General features: G+C 44.7%; 4 protein-coding genes across 8 annotated transcripts; 2 read left to right on the top strand and 2 right to left on the bottom strand.

Annotated features, from left to right (window-relative positions):
* Positions 1-563: 563 nt before the first annotated feature.
* On the top strand, positions 564-7,130 carry gcdha (glutaryl-CoA dehydrogenase a). Of its 2 annotated transcripts, none has more exons than XM_084684906.1 (12): positions 564-584; positions 1,464-1,576; positions 1,817-1,852; positions 2,443-2,583; positions 2,857-2,919; positions 3,083-3,253; positions 3,604-3,733; positions 4,751-4,967; positions 5,231-5,334; positions 5,449-5,574; positions 5,864-6,024; positions 6,366-7,130. In XM_084684906.1, the coding sequence occupies exons 2-12, from the start codon at positions 1,474-1,476 to the stop codon at positions 6,437-6,439; spliced, it is 1,326 nt and encodes a 441-aa protein (XP_084541032.1). In that variant the 5' UTR covers positions 564-584; positions 1,464-1,473; the 3' UTR covers positions 6,440-7,130. The 2 variants fall into 2 exon arrangements, with proteins under 2 accessions (XP_084541032.1, XP_084541031.1); XM_084684905.1 differs by lacking the exon at positions 564-584 and adding an exon at positions 845-919.
* LOC146237860 (synaptonemal complex central element protein 2-like) lies at positions 6,998-9,393 on the bottom strand. Of its 3 annotated transcripts, none has more exons than XM_084684908.1 (5): positions 9,266-9,393; positions 8,389-8,483; positions 8,180-8,277; positions 7,880-7,994; positions 6,998-7,518 (listed from the first exon to the last, which is right to left on the bottom strand). In XM_084684908.1, the coding sequence occupies exons 2-5, from the start codon at positions 8,461-8,463 to the stop codon at positions 7,321-7,323; spliced, it is 486 nt and encodes a 161-aa protein (XP_084541034.1). In that variant the 5' UTR covers positions 8,464-8,483; positions 9,266-9,393; the 3' UTR covers positions 6,998-7,320. The 3 variants fall into 3 exon arrangements, with proteins under 3 accessions (XP_084541034.1, XP_084541035.1, XP_084541033.1); XM_084684909.1 differs by lacking the exon at positions 9,266-9,393 and adding an exon at positions 8,691-8,900; XM_084684907.1 differs by lacking the exon at positions 9,266-9,393 and adding an exon at positions 9,012-9,187 and having other exon boundaries at positions 7,003-7,518.
* LOC146237859 (uncharacterized) lies at positions 9,325-11,245 on the top strand. Its single transcript, XM_084684910.1, has 3 exons — positions 9,325-9,463; positions 9,558-9,868; positions 10,358-11,245. Exons 2-3 carry the CDS (start codon positions 9,655-9,657, stop codon positions 10,627-10,629), a joined length of 486 nt encoding a protein of 161 aa, XP_084541036.1. The 5' UTR covers positions 9,325-9,463; positions 9,558-9,654; the 3' UTR covers positions 10,630-11,245.
* A 3,147-nt stretch (positions 11,246-14,392) lies between these two features.
* On the bottom strand, positions 14,393-17,700 carry acp5a (acid phosphatase 5a, tartrate resistant). Of its 2 annotated transcripts, XM_084685319.1 has the most exons (7): positions 17,294-17,700; positions 16,620-16,770; positions 16,323-16,416; positions 16,007-16,206; positions 15,767-15,891; positions 15,281-15,626; positions 14,393-14,908 (listed from the first exon to the last, which is right to left on the bottom strand). In XM_084685319.1, the coding sequence occupies exons 3-7, from the start codon at positions 16,414-16,416 to the stop codon at positions 14,669-14,671; spliced, it is 1,005 nt and encodes a 334-aa protein (XP_084541445.1). In that variant the 5' UTR covers positions 16,620-16,770; positions 17,294-17,700; the 3' UTR covers positions 14,393-14,668. The 2 variants fall into 2 exon arrangements, with proteins under 2 accessions (XP_084541445.1, XP_084541444.1); XM_084685318.1 differs by lacking the exon at positions 16,620-16,770 and having other exon boundaries at positions 17,294-17,699.
* Between the last annotated feature and the right edge of the window lie 256 nt (positions 17,701-17,956).

Below are 17,956 nucleotides of genomic sequence, written 5' to 3'. Positions count from 1 at the left end.
GGCTACAAATAAGAAATAGAGGTGACATTCAGTAGGCCTAATGACACCGACAGTAGGTTGCACTGTCCCCTTGTGTCTCCTGACAAGGAGCATTTCACATATAACTTAATAAGAAACAGCATTTGCATTATACCTTTTAGTGACGGTTGTCATGGGCTTCATTATGTTTAATATGAAAGCAAATTATTTAGGAATACGGTAAAACATGCGTCCGTATGATCAACGTGATTTAAGTGATTACATTTAGATTTTGAATAGATAAGGCTATGGCAACTGCATTATACACATTTGTCAAACAAGGTCAATGAAACACTGTAATGTTAGAGCAGTTTCACAACGTGAAGCGCGTGTTTAACTGGCCTTATTGGGAATGAACATATGGACACATGTAAACGCAATGTGACTTATCTAAGTTGTGTAGGCTGAGTTCAAAAGTTTTGACGCGGTTCATGATCCTAAGCCAATCAGAGAGACGAGAAGGAGGCCAACACCCACATGCCCATGGCCAAACTGGTTGAAATTAGCGCCATATTGGGTGAGGCATCCACGCTCTAGCCTACTTGGCGTAACCTAAAAGCAGTTAAGTAAGTTTTCGACAGTTCTATTAGACAACAATGTAATAATGAACTACATACACACATTTAGGACAATATTATTACGGCTGACTATGGTGTATTAATGTGTGTCTTGCAAGGAAAATGTAGTTTCATAACTTTATAGTTGCACAACATAACTCGAGGATTTATAAAAATTCTGCCTCACTCATTATGGTGGACAATGTTCCCCATGTCCAGGTGTAACCACACTTGTGACGTAATCTGCCGGTGATTATTTAAGCGTAACTTTTGGGGAGCAAAATACATTGGCATCGTCATCGACATTTTAGAAAGATTCGGAAATATTTATCTGAAGGAATAAGGTATGGTAAAAAAAGAAGTCGGTCACTTTATTGCAGAGGGACAGGTTTTGTAGAACTACTAAAGCACTTTTAGGCATGCCATTAACACCGGTTACAAATGTTTTGTAACTTGCTTGTGTAACAAGGGACAGAACATTATTAATTTTTTCAAATAAGTGAAATAGGTCTACTAAAACAAAAGTCTTATAACATTTTCAACGGCTACACTATTGTTTTAAAATTAATGTAACTGGAATTGAAACTTTGAAACTTCTAAATTTGATCAATTTGGTCTCTAAAAATGATAAATTGCGTGTATTACATAATCATCATATATTGTATTACCATCATTATACTCATATAATATACTCAGATTTGGATAATTATAGTTACTTTGGAAACAATAAAACGGCTACTTGGTTACCTTGAAACAGCATGCATTTGTTTATTTGGCCACTTTACTGAAAGTTGTCACGAACTGTCCACTCCTTGTCGGAACTTTGTTCTACAGTAAACTACGCATGAAAAGCTAGTGTTACATGATGTTATTATATTCTACCAACAGACTGTTAACTATGGCTCTCAGAGGTGCCTTCACCCGCCTGCTTTCGAACACCCAGAAATGTGCTTCCATCACTGCGTCCAGAGCACAGGGCACAACCGCAGCGGTTCAGAAAGGTGAGTTGAAACTTGTTCAGTGCAACAAAAGTTTTGACAGTTATAAGGCATCGAGGCATTTCAACTCCAGGTTGAAATGACACGCTGTATGTGAAAAGGATTTGGTACAGTGTGTTGGCATTTCTTTCCGTGGTGATGACAGGGATCTGTCGGGATTTTTATGTTTTTTGTTTGTTTTGGTGCCAAATAACCAACCTCCATAACCTTCACATTTCTAACTTTGTATACTTCCCCCCGCAGATGATCTAGAAGCCAGCCAGAAGCCAGCGAAAGCACGTGAGTCTCGTTCTGGTTGGACACCTGTTCGTCTACTGCACTAGCCTGAATATGTAATCTTGCGAAAGCCAAGCCTGACATAATATGACCACTTTCACCCCCCTTGCCTGTCCTCTCTCCTCCTCCCCCCTCCTCTCCACACTCCCCTTCTCCCCCCTCTCCACGCTCCCCTTCTCCCCCCTCCTCTCCACGCTCCCCTTCTCCCCCCCTCCTCTCCACGCTCCCCTTCTCCCCCCCCCTCCTCTCCACGCTCCCCTTCTCCCCCCCCCCTCCTCTCCACGCTCCCCTTCTCCCCCCTCCTCTCCACGCTCCCCTTCTCCCCCCTCCTCTCCACGCTCCCCTTCTCCCCCCTCCTCTCCACGCTCCCCTTCTCCCCCCTCCTCTCCACGCTCCCCTTCTCCCCCCCCCTCCTCTCCACGCTCCCCTTCTCCCCCCCTCCTCTCCACGCTCCCCTTCTCCCCCCTCCTCTCCACGCTCCCCTTCTCCCCCCTCCTCTCCACGCTCCCATTCTCCCCCCTCTTCTCCACGCTCCCCTTCTCCCCCCCCCTCCTCTCCACGCTCCCCTTCTCTCAACCTCTCCTCTCCAACAGCAAAAGTGGTGTTCAACTGGCGCGATGCCCTGGAACTGGACAGCCTGCTGACAGAGGAGGAGATCATGATCCGTGACTCCTTCCGTACCTACTGCCAGGAGAAGCTCATGCCCCGCATTCTGATGGCCAACAGACACGAGCGTGAGCGAGGACAGACACATAGACACGAACACTTTTTTTCTCAGACAGTCTTCCTGGATGCGCCAGGAACACTTGCTGTTTTACGAGTTTCTTCGAACCCAAGAATCCCATTTTGCGTATCCAAATTGCTGAATTGAATCACCATTGTCATATTGTAGTTGGGATGTTTACAATTGAGTTTCAATAGTTTACAGAATCGTGTAACAGCTCTCATGGTTATGGGTTACACTTGTATTGGTCTCCCATAGTGACTAAAGTTCTGTGTTTCCATAGGCTTTCACCGGGAGATTGTCAACGAGATGGGAGAGCTGGGAGTTCTCGGCCCGACAATCCAAGGTAAGCAAGATAAGATTGCTCAAGTGTTTCATATGAAATCCAGTTTGATGTCATTGTATACATTCCACACCAAATTCACGGACACTGATGACGACATTTGAACTCTTTCAAATCCAGTAAGTCTTTTGACGGTCTCTCCCTTTCTCCATCTCTCTCTGTCTAGGCTATGGGTGTGCGGGTACCAGCTATGTAGCATACGGGCTGATCGCCAGGGAGGTGGAGAGGGTGGACAGCGGCTACCGGTCGGTGATGAGCGTCCAGTCCTCTCTGGTCATGCACCCCATCAACGCCTACGGGACAGAAGCCCAGAGAGAGAAGTACCTGCCCAGGCTTGGTACGTAGTCACGTCTGATCTTAGATCTGAGAGCAGAACTTTATTAATCCCTGGGAGGAAATAACAACAGCTGAGGCAACAAGAAAATACCCCAAAATTCTGTATATACAGAACACTGGATGGGATACACGCTACACGGTATGCAGTAGTGCAGACCGGATACAGTGTTTGGAGCTTGTTTTGTATCCCAGAAAGTTAGGAAGGGTCAAGCGCGCCTCAATAGTGATAACTGTCCTCGCAAGCCTTGCTTAAGTCACGTGAACCTAACCCATCCCTGAAAGGATTGCAACTGTGCCTCAACTGTATAAGCCTCGGTATTTATACTCTCTCTGTATGTCTCTGTCTCTCAGCGAGAGGAGAGATCCTGGGCTGCTTCGGCCTCACGGAGCCTAACCATGGCAGCGACCCCTCAGGCATGGAGACCAAGGCCAAGTACAACCCCTCCAGCGGCACCTTCTCCATCAGTGGAGCTAAGACATGGTGGGTTCACACCATGGGCATATCTAGCCCTATTTTGGGGGGTGCTGGAGCCCCACCAAAAGTTTCATTAGCCCCCCCCAATAAAAAAATAATAATTATATATATATTTTTTAATCTAAATTGTTAATTTTTCTTCCTAAAACCCACTAGAGGACACTATTTAAAGGGATATTTTCAAAAAAAAACCCCGGGTTTTGCTGGTTCACAAGAAAAATAATAGGTTTTATCTAGGGGCATAGCCCCCCAAAAGTGGGAACCTAGATTTGCCCCTGGTTCACACTGCACTGGGAAAGACCTTGAAGCATGCCTGTTTGTACGTGTATTCCTACGGAGAGCTGAATCGTGGACTCGGTTCGTTTTGTTCAAATGTAAAAGGTAGAACCGTTGCTCAATGTTTATTTGTCTTCTCGGGGTGGGGGTGTAAGGGGGGTGTTGCTTATGAGGACTGTGACTTGTGAAGGTCAGCTGTATATGATTATATAAGAACTGAACAGTTATGTGAGAGCCCTCATGCCGAGCTGCTCATATATAGATGCAGAAATCTCACACCGCCTGCAAGACCCTCTCCTCCCCTCAGTATAGACAGAAGGTATGCCCGCAACTTTCAACAGACAGTGAAGGTTTGCGCTGGTACAATCCGTACTTATGTAACCTTCTGTCCCCGGTGTCCTGTGTGTTATGAGGTACTCCTTGTTCCCTGAGCACATGTCCGCTGTGCCATAAAGCATGTTGTGAACGTGTGTTTTCAGGGGCGTCAACTTCAAAGTGTAAGGATGATGACTTTGCATGTTTTTGTTGTTATACGGGACAAGGATAGGACTCTTACTGTGTCCACGACACTGTGGATCTTCAAAATAAGAGTTCTGACTTATTCGATGCTTTTACTCTCATCAGCGCTCGTTTTATTGTTAAAGCAGAAAACGTGGGACGTGTTCTGCATCTTCTTAGAAGATATAGATCGACAACAAAAGGGGAATTTTGGATTGATTCTCGTTGTCTTTTGGCCCTGTGTTCCAGGATCACTAACTCCCCCGTGGCGGACATCGCCGTGGTCTGGGCCAAGTGCGAGGATGGCCGTGTGCGCGGGTTCATCCTGGAGCGCGGCATGAAGGGGCTGGCCATGCCCAAGATCGAGGGCAAGTTTTCCCTGAGGGCGTCGGCCACCGGTATGATCCTGATGGACGAGGTGGAGGTTCCCCAAGAGAACTTGCTGCCCAACGTCTCCGGACTGGCCGTGAGTGGTTCTCCATCCCATCGTTTCGTTTTAGGAATACAGCGGTGAACCGGTTAGACATACTATCTGTCAGAATTCAGGTTAAATGTGCCTGAGTCGGGGAAACAAATATTATTACTTGGACTGTTAGTTGGACTTGGACTGTTAAAACGTTAGTCCTTACAACTGTTCACCAGCAAAATAGGGAAAATTGCTAGAGGTTTTAGTGACTCCTTGCTGAAATACTTTGTTAGACCACAGTGTTTGTTGTCCTCCCTGGTCAGGGTCCATTTGGCTGTCTGAACAACGCTCGCTATGGGATCGCCTGGGGAGCCCTTGGTGCTGCAGAGTTCTGCTTCCACGCTGCCCGCCAGTATACACTGGACAGGTGCCTAAACCGAGACAACTCCTTCATATTCCCATTCGAATCTCATTGGGTTTGTTGACAGAATATTGCCGGTGAACCAATTCAAATTCTCATTGTGTGGTGTGGTCCAATCAGAATCCAGTTTGGCGTGCCGCTGGCCAGGAACCAGCTCATGCAGAAGAAGATGGCCGACATGTTGACGGAGATCACCCTGGGCCTGCATTCTTGCCTGGCCCTGGGCAGACTCATCGATGAGAAAAAGTGAGTTCCACCACAGTCCGTGTGAAAAGTGCCAGTGTGTGTGTGTGTGTGGGTGTGTCTGTTTCCATGTGTCATCTGTATAGTGCAGGTCTGGACTGGGACTGAGAAACGGCCCCGGACTCTGAAACGCAGACTTGCCCACAACCGTGTATTATATATTTGATTCGCATTATGCCGCAGCCGTTTGACCGGCCGTTTGGGAAATGTCTCGAAGGTCGAGAGATCTCGCTACACAATACACACACAGATGGATCCTTACCACGCACGTGTGTGTGTGTGCATTGCTCAGAGCGGCCCCAGAGATGATCTCCATGCTGAAGAGGAACAGCTGTGGCAAGGCCCTCGACATCGCCCGCCAGGCCAGAGACATGCTGGGAGGCAACGGGATAGCTGACGAGTATCACATCATCCGCCACGTCATGAACCTGGAGGCCGTCAACACGTATGAGGGTAGGCAGTGTGGCCATGAGGAGAAATCAGTAGTATGATTAGTCCTTGGTACTGAAATGTTATTATGATATTGATACTATGTTAGAGAATACATTGTATAGAATGTAAAACTGTAATGCTACGCAATGAACAGCAGAGGTCAGTAGTGTCAAATGTAAGAGGGAATGTCCACTTTTTGGCTTGTATGGGATAGTATTATCAACAAATCCTTGGCGACAACATAACGAAACTTCATCATGATTATCTTGATGAGAGACCATAGATCAACTCGTGAAACTAATCATTTAGAGTGGATTCTCTCATTTAAATCTCTGGTTTTGCGTGTTTGTTTTTTTCCCCAGGAACTCACGACATCCACGCCTTGATTCTGGGTAGAGCAATCACTGGACTACAGTCTTTCACAGTGGACAAGTAAAAGGATCTATGTATAACGACAGATTAGAAGTGGACTGGATAGCCACTGGCACCACCTAACTGATCTGCCTTTTGAGAAGTTATCTTCCATAGTGTGCTGCTTCTGAAGGAACTCCCGAGTATTGTGTCCTCCTTGTAAGACTGTTAAACGACCCCCCCCCCCTCCTCCTCCCCCCAAACAAAACTCTGGGTCCAAATGTGAGACAGGGTTTCTCTGCTCATGTCGCTCTGTGATATGGAACCATGAGGTATACTGTTGGTCGATGCTAGGAGCTTCCTCTCAGGTATGTGTGTTTGTAGGATGTGCAACATTGGGATTAGGTATTCAAGTATTTCATGTCGTTTGGATTCGCTGTGCTGGACTTGAATGAACGGGCGGATGTATGGTGGGTTCAGAATTCAATCACGTTACAGATTAAAATTATAATGAGGAATGAGTGTTTTAATGTTTTTACGATGTGTTCGGTCTCATATGTAATTGCTGCTTGAGTCGTAAAAAATATAATTATTTTGACATTATTTTTTCGCAAAATATATAACTTTTTAACGTTTATTAGATTATGGCATTTTACAAATACTGTCTTTACACCTCAAACACTAAGTGCTTTGATATCTATAGATTTACATTCATGTCATATGACTCTTACACTGTAAACAAATCTGTACATAAATAAACCTTATTTTCAAATCCAGGAGTTGATCCATCCTATAGTGGTTTTGAATTGCTAACTTAACCAAACAAATGCTTTTTGCAGAGGACGGGTCAAATCAAATGCTCCACCCCAGTAACTTAGCAACCAAGACATTCCATCAAGAACATTTTGACGGTGCGTCTTTTCAACATGTGCTGACGTCAGCGGTTAACGTGAACGGTTTAGCAAGTCACTGATCAGGTGCTTGGGTCAGGTCCTTATTGAGGCAAGCCAGGGCTTGGCTGGCGTTCTGCAGCTCAGCGTTGAGCTTAGTACAGCTCTCCAGCACCTCCGACAGCTCCTGTAGCTTAGCATGCATGGCCAGGCTGCTCTCCTCATAACATGGGTACATAATATGCTCCTTCATCTGCTGGCAGATCTCAGTCACCTGTGGGAAGGCGAGCCAGAGAGAGAGAGAGAGAGAGAGAGAGAGAGAGAGAGAGAGAGGCCTGAGCTGGGCCACTTTATGACATATTACATCAGAGTTGACTCCTTGATGTGTCCTATGGGGCCTAACAGAGGTGTTTGCACTGCACGGGGAATTGGCTTTAATGAACTTAAGTGTTTTGACTAATGTCAATAAGCCCTTAGTCATTCTTTTTGACTAATGCTAATAACACCATTCAATATATTTCTAAGGGGAAGACTGACCATAGATGTTTGTAATATTAAGGTCTCCTCATGTTTTCGAAATGAGAACATTATGAAAATGGTGAGTGAGACTACTGGTGGATTGCTTAGCTGGTCACCTTTTCTGCTAGTTTCTCCTGAAATGTGTCCATCATTTTCTGGTCCATGGTGCGGCTGTTGTTGATCTTCCCAACGAGGTCCTCTACCCTCCTGCTAATGTCATCTATCTTTGAACTGTGAACAGTCAGCCTTGTCATTTACAGGAATGATTTCCGTGACTTATGTATAATGACACAAGAAAGAACGCTATTCAATAACACAACTTGTGTTAACTCATTTGAGAATACATACATTTCTTCATGTGATGGTTTAAATATAGCTATGTCAATTAGACAAATACATTTTTCCAGTCTCCGTACTTTGTCTGTTGGCTATGAGTCTCATCCAGGACCATAGAGAAGCTGTCGCCAGTGGAGTCATGGTCAGTCCCACTGCCTAGCCCCTCATCTTGGTCCATCTGGTTAGCAAGAAGATGAATCAGACTATTAATTAAGGTTAGCCAAATCTAGTACAACTGAGAAATAGTCACAAATGCTAAGATAGGCTGTTGATAGCTGCTGCTAGATACCTGAGAAGGCTTGTGTCTGGATTTGGGAGTTGACAGTGAAGTGGAGGGGAGTTTGTCAAAGATACATTCGTCCATTTCCCAATTGTTGGTTGTAACTGTTGAAAATGTAAAACCTTTAAAATTGTACTTGTACACTTGTTTAATTGACGGTAGGCCTCGGTAGTTTGGTGTTTTAAAAACAATCCTATCAGGCCTGCACTTCACATGATTAAACACTGGTCTTTGTTAAAAGTTTGTGTTTTAAAAAAGTATAGCTAGCTCTACCAGTAGGCTATTTAAGAAAAAAACATTCGTCTACCTACCTTACGTAAACTAATGATTTGCTAGTGGGTAGCTAGTTTGTGGCAATATCTTTATTCGGCATCCTAATAACATTATTTCCTATTAGTTTACTAACTATAAACAATGCCAATATAAATACTAGCTAGCAAGTTAACTTGTCACCTAGCGTTAGCTAGCCTCGCTCTAATGGGTTCTAACTGAATTAACTAGTTAGCTAGCTAGCCCAGCTGGCTAGCACAAACTACAGTACAACAATAAGAATCGTAAATAAAATAACATTCCTATTTGTATAATTTAGTGGCTGTAGTGTGTTGAGGTTTTTAGTAACTTGAAACGCTTACTGGTCTTTATGATAATCGCCTAGTGGAGTTAAATAAAAAATTGTCAGTGTCAAATCCAAATCTGACTGACATAAAATAGATTAACATCAGTTGCGGTCGCGTGCGGTTACGCGCATTTTACTTGGCAGATTGCCATAAACAAAATAGTGTACTCTCAAATTCGTCTGGTGTGATTGGTGAATGTAGTGGATTAGGTAGGGTCGGTCGTGGTGCAATGTGGGCACTAACTATAGGGACGTCGAGTTCCTCCTCACTTTTAATCCTTCAATCCTGGTTCAATCCATTCAGCTCTGAATGCCGTCACAGACGCTTTCAGCACTGTGTGGACTGCGGCCACAGTGCCTCTCCGAATATCCCCAACGCAAACTGACCTAAACGCAAAATACCCCATTGGAAGAATGTATGGAGAATCAATTCTATACTTACACGACTAAAGGAGATATCTAACTCAGGTAAAAAGGTTTTTTAAACAAATAAATATAGATTATTTGTTTTGGGATTTTAAGTTTTATAATAGGCTAACCCTAATATTGTATTTCCCTATAGTATATTCTAAAAGTGGAAAATCCATAACTGTGGACATCCTATAACTTGCTACACAAAGTTTTGCGTCAAAGGCGGTGAGCGCTTCGTAATCGCAAACATGGACAGCTTCAACAAAACAATCAACGTGGGAAAGTACCTGGTTCTGGTTCCCATTGAAGAGCCGCTGTACAAGGAGTACAAGCCGCCTCCTAGAGACATTATCCAGCTGCCCAAGTCGGTGCTGTATCTCGTGATGGCCGCTCTTGTGGTAGTAGCGGTGGCTTATGCCATCGTGGGTCATCTTATCAAGGACCTTGGCTTGGACATAGCAGGTAAGCGTCAGTGAAAGGCCCTAGGCGGGTGATGTTATTTGTGATTGATTAGTTAACGTTTTATCAATATACAAAACAAAGCAACTAAACAAATCAGTTTGTGATTGATGTTAATTGTCTAAATAAGTAATCTTTACACTAGACAATGCAGCTGAATCAATTTGGGATCCACAAGTTAACTAGAGACAAGTTATTTACAAACCAAACAAAGCAGCAACACAAATCAGTTTGTGGTTTGCAGACGGACGTTCTAGAGAAGTCAATCTATCCTATACTACACATGGGCATTGCAAATAAGCAACAAAGACAAGTTTTGCAACTTGCAATTAACAAATGATTTGTTCAGAGACGTGAACCTCTAGATCCTAAACAAAGCAACTAAACAGGCTAAACAACCACATTTCTTACATAACGATTGCTTCATTGGCATCGGACAGAACTACGGAGAGAGGAAGTCAAGTGTGTCTCGGTCTCTCTTGCACTTTGCAGACTGCTTGCTGGGCCCCATTGAGGAAGACCCCCCTAAGGACCAGGGTTTGAGAGGGGCCCCGCTGCACATGCCCCCCAACATGACCCACTCCCACTGCAACGCCTTCCACGTGTGGGACCAGGACGACGTCATCATCCCCATGCCCCCGCAGGACTACAGCCCTCAGGCCAGCCCTATGCTGGCTGTCATCCCCTACATCCCTTCTTTCTTTCCCACGTCCCACAGTAGCCCCGCCTTCCTTCATTCCATTCCCAAAGAGTCGGAGGCATGAGACCGTGCGTGTGCGAGTGATACATGCATGCAAACCGACGCGCGCGCGCGCTTACACACGTGTACACGCACACACACTGAAACACACACACACACACACATGGATGCAGGCATACACACAGTGATCCTACTGATCTCGATTAAGATGATCCCTATCTTCCTATACATTTTAGGGTGATGGTGTAACCAACTTGACCAAATTCCATTACTTTCTTGATCCACAAAAGACTACTGCTCCCATCAGGCCTTGGAGACATTGTTGTAAGGAAAACATGTAGACCTCTGTCAAGCCGTGTATTGGACGTACAGCCGAAGGAAACCAAGATTGTTCTTGTGTCTTGTTCAGCGAGGAATATAGGCACACACAAGGAGCTGGTACAGATCTTTACACTCCAGGGAAGCTTTCACAGCGGGAAGGAGAAGTTCATGCAAAGAACAAACGCGGCTTGACAAGGAACCGAGACAGACCGAGTGGACACATGAACTGTCGATGGCCTTCACTTGACAACTTAGAAATGTCCATTGAATTTATGCCTCATCATCATCATCATCCTGCTTCTCCTTTTGGCACCGTGCCAGTGATGTGTTCAACAGCATAACATATTAAATCCCCAGTACTCACCAAAACCACCACGTTTGTGTCTTTGCCCATGCATGTATCCACCACACGTTTTAAGTACGGAGTATCCTTTTTTTTTTCTTTTTTTTTTTTTCATTTTCAAGACCATAGGGGTTGTTTAGAGCAAATACATTGAAGGGATAATAAGCGTAATAATACTTATTTGTCTACAGTTAGCGTGTATTAGCCTACATGACTATTAGGTTCTGTCTGCATAGTTAAATAACTATGTTGGTTTCAGCATGTTTGCTAACACCTGTGCCGTAGCTTACGTTGCTCTGATGCTTAATGTATTTCCAGGCCTTAGAATGATCGGCTTTGCTAATTAACTTACCGGGGTTGAGATAATTCATTTAGTAGGGGTGACTCTGGGTTAGGGTTGGCCAGTGTGATACCTCCTTTACTTGTCCATAGTTCTTCCTTGCTACAGTAATATATACAGAGTTGGTTACACAGGAATATGTGTCTACAGGAACGGATAATACATTGGTATTTTAGTGTTACTCCAATTGAGGGAAGAGATTGACCTATAGTTGTATTCATTTAGCAGACTTGTGTATACAAAGCGACATCCAAATCATGCATGTGCAGCAGATAATCAAGGACTAGACGTGCACCGTTTTTACACAGTTCTGAGGACTTAAAGCATTCTGGATTGTTCCTGTGCCATTCAGTATTTGTGGTCGTCCCCATAAAGATGCACTGTAGTTTTACAGAACTTACAAGTTTACAGGTGTGTGTTTAAACTGGATATCGACTGCCATGCAGAAAGCCTGGGATTTGAAAAGCTTGAGTGTACAGTTGTATACCAAATGCCCCAAAACACACATACACTATATATACCGTATAAGGCTCGGTGCAAATGAAACGTGTTCTCACGAGAGTAGGAGCTATACAGTATTTACCCAGTCTCTCTTTTCAGGGAGTTTTCTTGTGAGCTAAACCACTGACTCACTGCTCATTCCATCTATGCTTTAACCAAGTGCCTGTATTGTAAAGGGAGTGGGAGTGGGGGTGGGGGGAGGAAGGGAGAGAGAGATTAGAGAGAGAAGATTACACGGGTGGCTTAGATAGCTCTAACACGGCGTCCCTTTATTACTTTTGAGCCAGGGAATTAAATGATCACCAAGCAGCTAAAAGTGAACAGGGAGCTTCAGAAATCATTGCCGGCTGGTTGTTAGGACGAAAGCTTAAACTACCGGAAATTGAAAATTGTATTTGCTGTGATTGATTTCAACTGTGCTCTGATTCTAGGTGCAGTTGATAGCTGAGTGTATTTATCTTAGGCCTGCTGTTTGAGGAATATGTTAAGTATTGCAACAAAAAAATAATAATCAGATGATTAATCATGGCAGTCAGATCCATGAAGTTTAAAAATAGATAAGGAACAAGGATCTGAGGAAAAGCTTTTTTATCGCTTTCTGTCCCAGACAGCTATTGGACACATCAAATGTCTAATACAAATACACACTTTATGAATATTGAACAAAAGTTTTCAGGTAAGACAGGTTAGCCTTTTGTCCCTTAATGTATGGGGCAGTCTTGGTGGCCATTTTAAGACATCTTAATGCTATTAAGCTCGACAGTGACACCTGGTTTACTTACAGCTTGGCAAGGACCAGCAGCCCCATCCGGTTCAGAAGGCTTAACGTTGGTCAAATGAGGATCGAACGAAGGGAAGGCAGAGAGAGAGAGAACAAGTAGGACAGCAAAATGTTCCACAGATCTCTGTAATCGAATGTCCGGACAATGTCCTCCCAATACAGATTAGATAACTTGTGTAACATTCCCCAACCATGTCTGAAACAGTAACCTTATCATGTGACATGATAATCCATCAAGGTGTTGACTGGGCTCTACAAATTCAATATTTAGAGATTGTCATTTTCTCTGACTACTGTTTGCAGTTGATCGACCTGCAGATGTAGGAATAAGTGTTAGAATATGCACTAATGGATTCTCTCAATCCAACCAAAAGGGAACCTTCAAACAAAACAGCCTCCACCTGTAACAGTGGTCTGTCTGGTTGAGGGGGAAAAAACTCTAGTCAAATGACATTTTAGATTTAATCCCAAATGAGATTGGACTCTGCTGTGGAACATGTGAGGGCTGGATTATCCCTTGCATCGGTTTTGGGATATTTTCGGGCGATCTGCAGGTTTGGGACTGAGCTGGAAGCTGGAAGCTACACACCCCACCTAGAAAGGTCTGCTGGTGAAACTGAGGTCATGGTTGGTGGACTGCCAAGTAACCTCAAAGTTTAAGGTGAGGTCAGGTGTTTGGGAAAAGATCATGGTCAGCTCATGTGTTGGCTAAAATATCAAGGTCACCACCTGCTACGCAAAGGTTAAGCCTCTACAGGATGAAAGACAAGCTAGCCACCTGGCTAGCTGTTCTCAGAACCTTGACATACATCTTAAATGACTGCTGGTACACGTTTGGGGGTTAGATCATTTAAGACGCAGGCGTTTCAGCACACTAGTGCATTAGCTGAGCCAATTTCTGTCACCGTCATCCATCTTTGCCCATGGGTTGGTTTGTCCTGAGAATTGTAACTCTGCCAATCTGGTCTGATCTCTTCCCCCTTTGGCAGGAGGTGGATTCTCACTCCAACAGATAAGAGCTCATTGCTCACCTCAACCAACTTAGCTATCTGATGACATAGGTACGTCCTGGGACAGTCATCCAGAATTTAATCTGGAAAGCCACTTTAATTTGGCCATTGTTTACATGTTTAGTTTCAAGATTGATAAAAAGCAGTTTGCATAAAACTTCCCCTACCATATTAATATTGAACCGCCGTGTTCAAGACAGTCACGCATAAACAAACTGTAAACCTTTCAAAAATACCTCATGCTCCTCCTACATTTAACAACCACATCGAAGGACTCTGAATGGTTAACTGCTTTAGTCCTTGATAATTTGCAGAGATTGTCTGAGTACAGAAGCACACGGATATCTGAAAAATGCACCGTTCCAAGCCGAATCAAACTTTAGTGTTCTTACCACAAGGCATGACTAAGGACATGGAGCCATTCATTGCATATGGGAATCAGAGTAAAAAAACATAAGTATAAAGCCACTAGAGGGCAGAAAGTATACAATATATCTCCCCGTTCCTGTCAAAGTAATCATAGGCAAAGGATTAGATCAAAAGTAGTCTTTTATTTAAAAATTGGTCACAATAAAAAGTTGTCTTTTTCAGAACATTACATCCCTCCCCCTCCTACCCCCATTTAAAATTCTCACATTTCCATTTAGTTTCAAATGGCTCTAAAAGTGGTTATTCCAGAGTTTACAAATCAACTCAAAATGCTAGCCACCAAACTCGACTCATTCATCCCAAAAAAATCCTGTACACCAAATAATGATAAAAAGAAAAAAAACACATTCGCTGGCTCCCACCCAGTCACCCCCTCCCCTAGGACTGGTCCCTGTGGGGCAGGACAGTACGGTAGAGCGAGGTGCCTCTGGCCTCGATGAAGGTCAAGATCATCTTGTCCTTTGTGACCTCTGCGTGGACGAAGCCTCCCAGCGTGGACGCCTTGCCGGTGAAGAACTTAATAGAGTCACGGGGGACGTGGTGCCAGTGGCGAACGTCCGGATCCAGGAAGTTGCCGGCGCCGCTCACCACGTATCCCACGCCACCCTCCTTGATGAACTAGAGAGAAGAACAGGAGCTGGTTTTAGCATGGTAAATGTGACCCATCATATCACTCGGTCCACCCCATATGGGCTTAACCCAGACTCCAGTTCCCTGTTGAGGAGGGCCAAATGACCCAAACACTGACTTATATTTACATTTAATCATTTAGCAGACGCTCTTATCCAGAGCGACTTACAGTATGTACAGGGACATTCCCCCCGAGGCAAGTAGGGTGAAGTGCCTTGTCCAAGGTCACAATGTCTTTTGGGCACGGCCGGGAATCGAACCAACAACCTTCTGATTAATAGTCCGACTCCCTAACCGCTCAGCCATCTGATCCCCCCCCCCCCAGACTTATAATATATCTTTCCAAAAAGCTCAACCAACCTGAAGATTGTGGTCATGGCCACAGAAGTAGGCGGTGGCCTTGTACTTGACCAGAAGGGGACGAAGCCTCTTGAGCAGGCAGTCTGTCGGGCCGTGCTCCGACACGGACCACACCGGGTAGTGTCCTGCCACCAACAGGAAGTCGGCTTTGGACTTGGCCATCCTCTCCTGCAGCCAGACGAGCTGGCGGTTGGCGTCGGAGGCGAGGAGCGGGCCACGAGGCTTCTGATCCTCGTAGTCATCGGAGTTGCCGCAGAGCATCACGGTATCCAGCATGATGATGCTCAGGGTCTTCTTGGTGTTGGGGATGCGGAAGTTCAGCTCGTAATAGTAGTAAGGGAAGCGCCTGGACTCGGAGAGATGAGGAAAGGGGTGAGGCCAGGAAACAGCCATTAGAATCCTGTTTACATGGGAATATCAGTTGCCAAAGAACTGACGTCCAACTCGTTAAACGAGCGCTCAGAGGGTAGATGGGGGAATACTCACCATCTGTCTGACTTGTGGCTGTACTCAATCTGTGCACGCACATTCCCTGCATGGTCATGATTGCCAGCGAGGATATACCAGGGGATGTTGAGAGAGTTTGCCGTATACACCGCCTCGAAGGTGTCCTGACAGAAAGTTAGACACAAATATGAATTTGGAGGCCCCAACTACAAAGCTGGCAGCTCTTTCAACAGACTTCTCGGAAGCTTCTTAGCAGTCTGAACTGTGACCCGGACTGACCTGGAACCTCGGTGAGTCCACGCTGTCGACTCCTCTGTAGTAGAAATTGTCACCGAGGGCCAGAACGAAGTCAGCTCCCATCTGCTCTGCCACTCTCCCCATCTCCAGGGCAGTGGCCTTTTCCACAGGAGTGATGTACGGAGGTAGGGGCACTCCACCCCAGTCTCCCAACGCCAAGAACTTAATCGATGTCCGGTTTTCTAGAAAGGGGACACAAACCATACAATTAACGATTTAAGTGAGGACAGTTACCATTTCCATCCAATCAATCTTTGAAAATGTCAAGTGTAAATTATGGTATAAAAAGGTGACTTACTGCTGTCGCCTTGGTCAAGGTCCATGAAGGTGGTTGGGTAAGACTGAACCAGTAGGATGGCATTGAGCATCGTGGCTAACAGAGTGAGTGCCATCTGAAAGAAACAAAAGCAAAACCAATCTTAAAGATTGCTTTTTGCTAAATACATCTGCAAAGACATCAAGACAAATCAGACCGAAATATTTAGCAATTTTGTGTAAAAAAAAAATCAAACATCAGCCACTGCAGTTGTCATGCGTAAAGACTCTATCGAACACGTTTACTAGAATATAATAAGTTCTACCAAGCAATACTCACTATGTGTTTCCAAAGTATCTCTCTTCCCCTTTCTCCCTCCTTCAAGCAGGCACTGCCTCTTATAGGGCCACAAAGGCTGATTAATGACCGGTTATACCCTGATTTGACCGGTTACAGCTGGAACTAATTGCTATAACAAAGCTAAACAACTCTAGGTTAGAAAAAGAGGGGTCACAAAGGTCAAAACATCATTTTTAGCGGCCACCATGGCAAATACTTGACAAAGCCTTCCACTTTTCATTTCAAGCGACTTCCTCTCCAACTTCAATACATATTATGAAACTTGGTGTAAAATTGTTATTGCCTACATGAGATGGTGAGTGCAATGAAAGCCATTTCTGAAAAACTAGCTGAAAAGGTAAATAGACTGTCTACCCTTCTTATCCAAAGGATAACAAAGCTGTCTGACATTGATAATACACCTAATCTTTCACAGCTGAAAGTGTGTTTGTGTGTGTGTAGTCTACGCGAACAGTGATGTCAGACTTGTTTTTACATTTAATAACTTGCATCTGTGTGCGTGTGTTTGTTTGAAAAACAATGTAACCCATCCTAAAATCCACTCGCGTCTGTAATCAAATAACTGCCATATCAGATGCACGACAAAACCACTCAAGCTGATTGGGAAAACAATGCCTTCTATCATCCTCCCCACAAAGAGATAATACACTCACTCTGAATGGTGATGGTGTCCTGGCTCAAGAAGAGTGTGCCTCTATAGAGTCTCTCTCTCTCTCTTATCTGCTTCTCTCCCTCTCCTCGTCCTCTGCTTTTATCTTGCCGTGCGACGGCGTTCCAATGCTGGGCCACGACGCCGGAGCATGATCGTTGCTCACCCATGAGTCAGGTCTCGGGACCTGGTGCCCTGACTCCGCTTCTTCCACCTCAGTGTTAATCATTTAACCTCATTTTTGGGGAGCTACCCTCCCCCCTCTTCCTCTCCTTGCCACTGTTCTCCCTGAATGCCTTTTTAGATTTAGGACCTGACAATGTAACGACTTGACCCCTATTGACAATAAAACACTTTGTTGTTGAACGGCCGCACAAACTTGTTCCCAGAAGTCTTAGTTGACCTCATGTTTTGATCCGGATGGCCAGCTAACTCCCTCTCGTCGAGTCACAGAGTGTTGTGATCATGTCTCGTACACCCAGAACCCCCCTGATGTCCGGATGGTCAGATGTTTGACCTCGATCGACAGGAAACGGCCACCTGACCCACATTGACCTGAACCTATCAATAATTTGACACTCTACAAACACAGTCTCACGACATGATTTAGTCTGCATGACAATACACAATTCTAGAGGTTGAAACATCTCTAATCATCCGACAGTCA

Source organism: Hypomesus nipponensis, chromosome 21 (assembly GCF_054491055.1).
Source record: "Hypomesus nipponensis isolate SF chromosome 21, ASM5449105v1, whole genome shotgun sequence".
Taxonomy (NCBI): Eukaryota; Metazoa; Chordata; class Actinopteri; order Osmeriformes; family Osmeridae; genus Hypomesus; species Hypomesus nipponensis.
Note: the sequence above shows the minus strand (reverse complement) of the source record. Positions and strands in the feature narration are given on the sequence as shown.

What these genes read in the sequence shown, in the direction of transcription:
- acp5a (XM_084685319.1), bottom strand. Translation starts at nt 16,416, where the DNA reads ATGGCACTCACTCTGTTAGCCACGATGCTCAATGCCATCCTACTGGTT. An exon ending in CCTTGACCAAGGCGACAGCA is followed by an intron (nt 16,207 to 16,322) that starts GTAAGTCACCTT and finishes TCCCCTTTCTAG; the next exon opens with AAAACCGGACATCGATTAAG. An exon ending in AGCCACAAGTCAGACAGATG is followed by an intron (nt 15,627 to 15,766) that starts GTGAGTATTCCC and finishes CTCCGAGTCCAG; the next exon opens with GCGCTTCCCTTACTACTATT.
- LOC146237860 (XM_084684908.1), bottom strand. Translation starts at nt 8,463, where the DNA reads ATGGACGAATGTATCTTTGACAAACTCCCCTCCACTTCACTGTCAACT. An exon ending in CCAGACACAAGCCTTCTCAG is followed by an intron (nt 8,278 to 8,388) that starts GTATCTAGCAGC and finishes CTTGCTAACCAG; the next exon opens with ATGGACCAAGATGAGGGGCT. An exon ending in AGGAGAAACTAGCAGAAAAG is followed by an intron (nt 7,519 to 7,879) that starts GTGACCAGCTAA and finishes GCCTTCCCACAG; the next exon opens with GTGACTGAGATCTGCCAGCA.
- LOC146237859 (XM_084684910.1), top strand. Translation starts at nt 9,655, where the DNA reads ATGGACAGCTTCAACAAAACAATCAACGTGGGAAAGTACCTGGTTCTG. An exon ending in CCTTGGCTTGGACATAGCAG is followed by an intron (nt 9,869 to 10,357) that starts GTAAGCGTCAGT and finishes TGCACTTTGCAG; the next exon opens with ACTGCTTGCTGGGCCCCATT.
- gcdha (XM_084684906.1), top strand. Translation starts at nt 1,474, where the DNA reads ATGGCTCTCAGAGGTGCCTTCACCCGCCTGCTTTCGAACACCCAGAAA. An exon ending in ATCAGTGGAGCTAAGACATG is followed by an intron (nt 3,734 to 4,750) that starts GTGGGTTCACAC and finishes CCTGTGTTCCAG; the next exon opens with GATCACTAACTCCCCCGTGG. An exon ending in GGCCGTCAACACGTATGAGG is followed by an intron (nt 6,025 to 6,365) that starts GTAGGCAGTGTG and finishes TTTTTTCCCCAG; the next exon opens with GAACTCACGACATCCACGCC.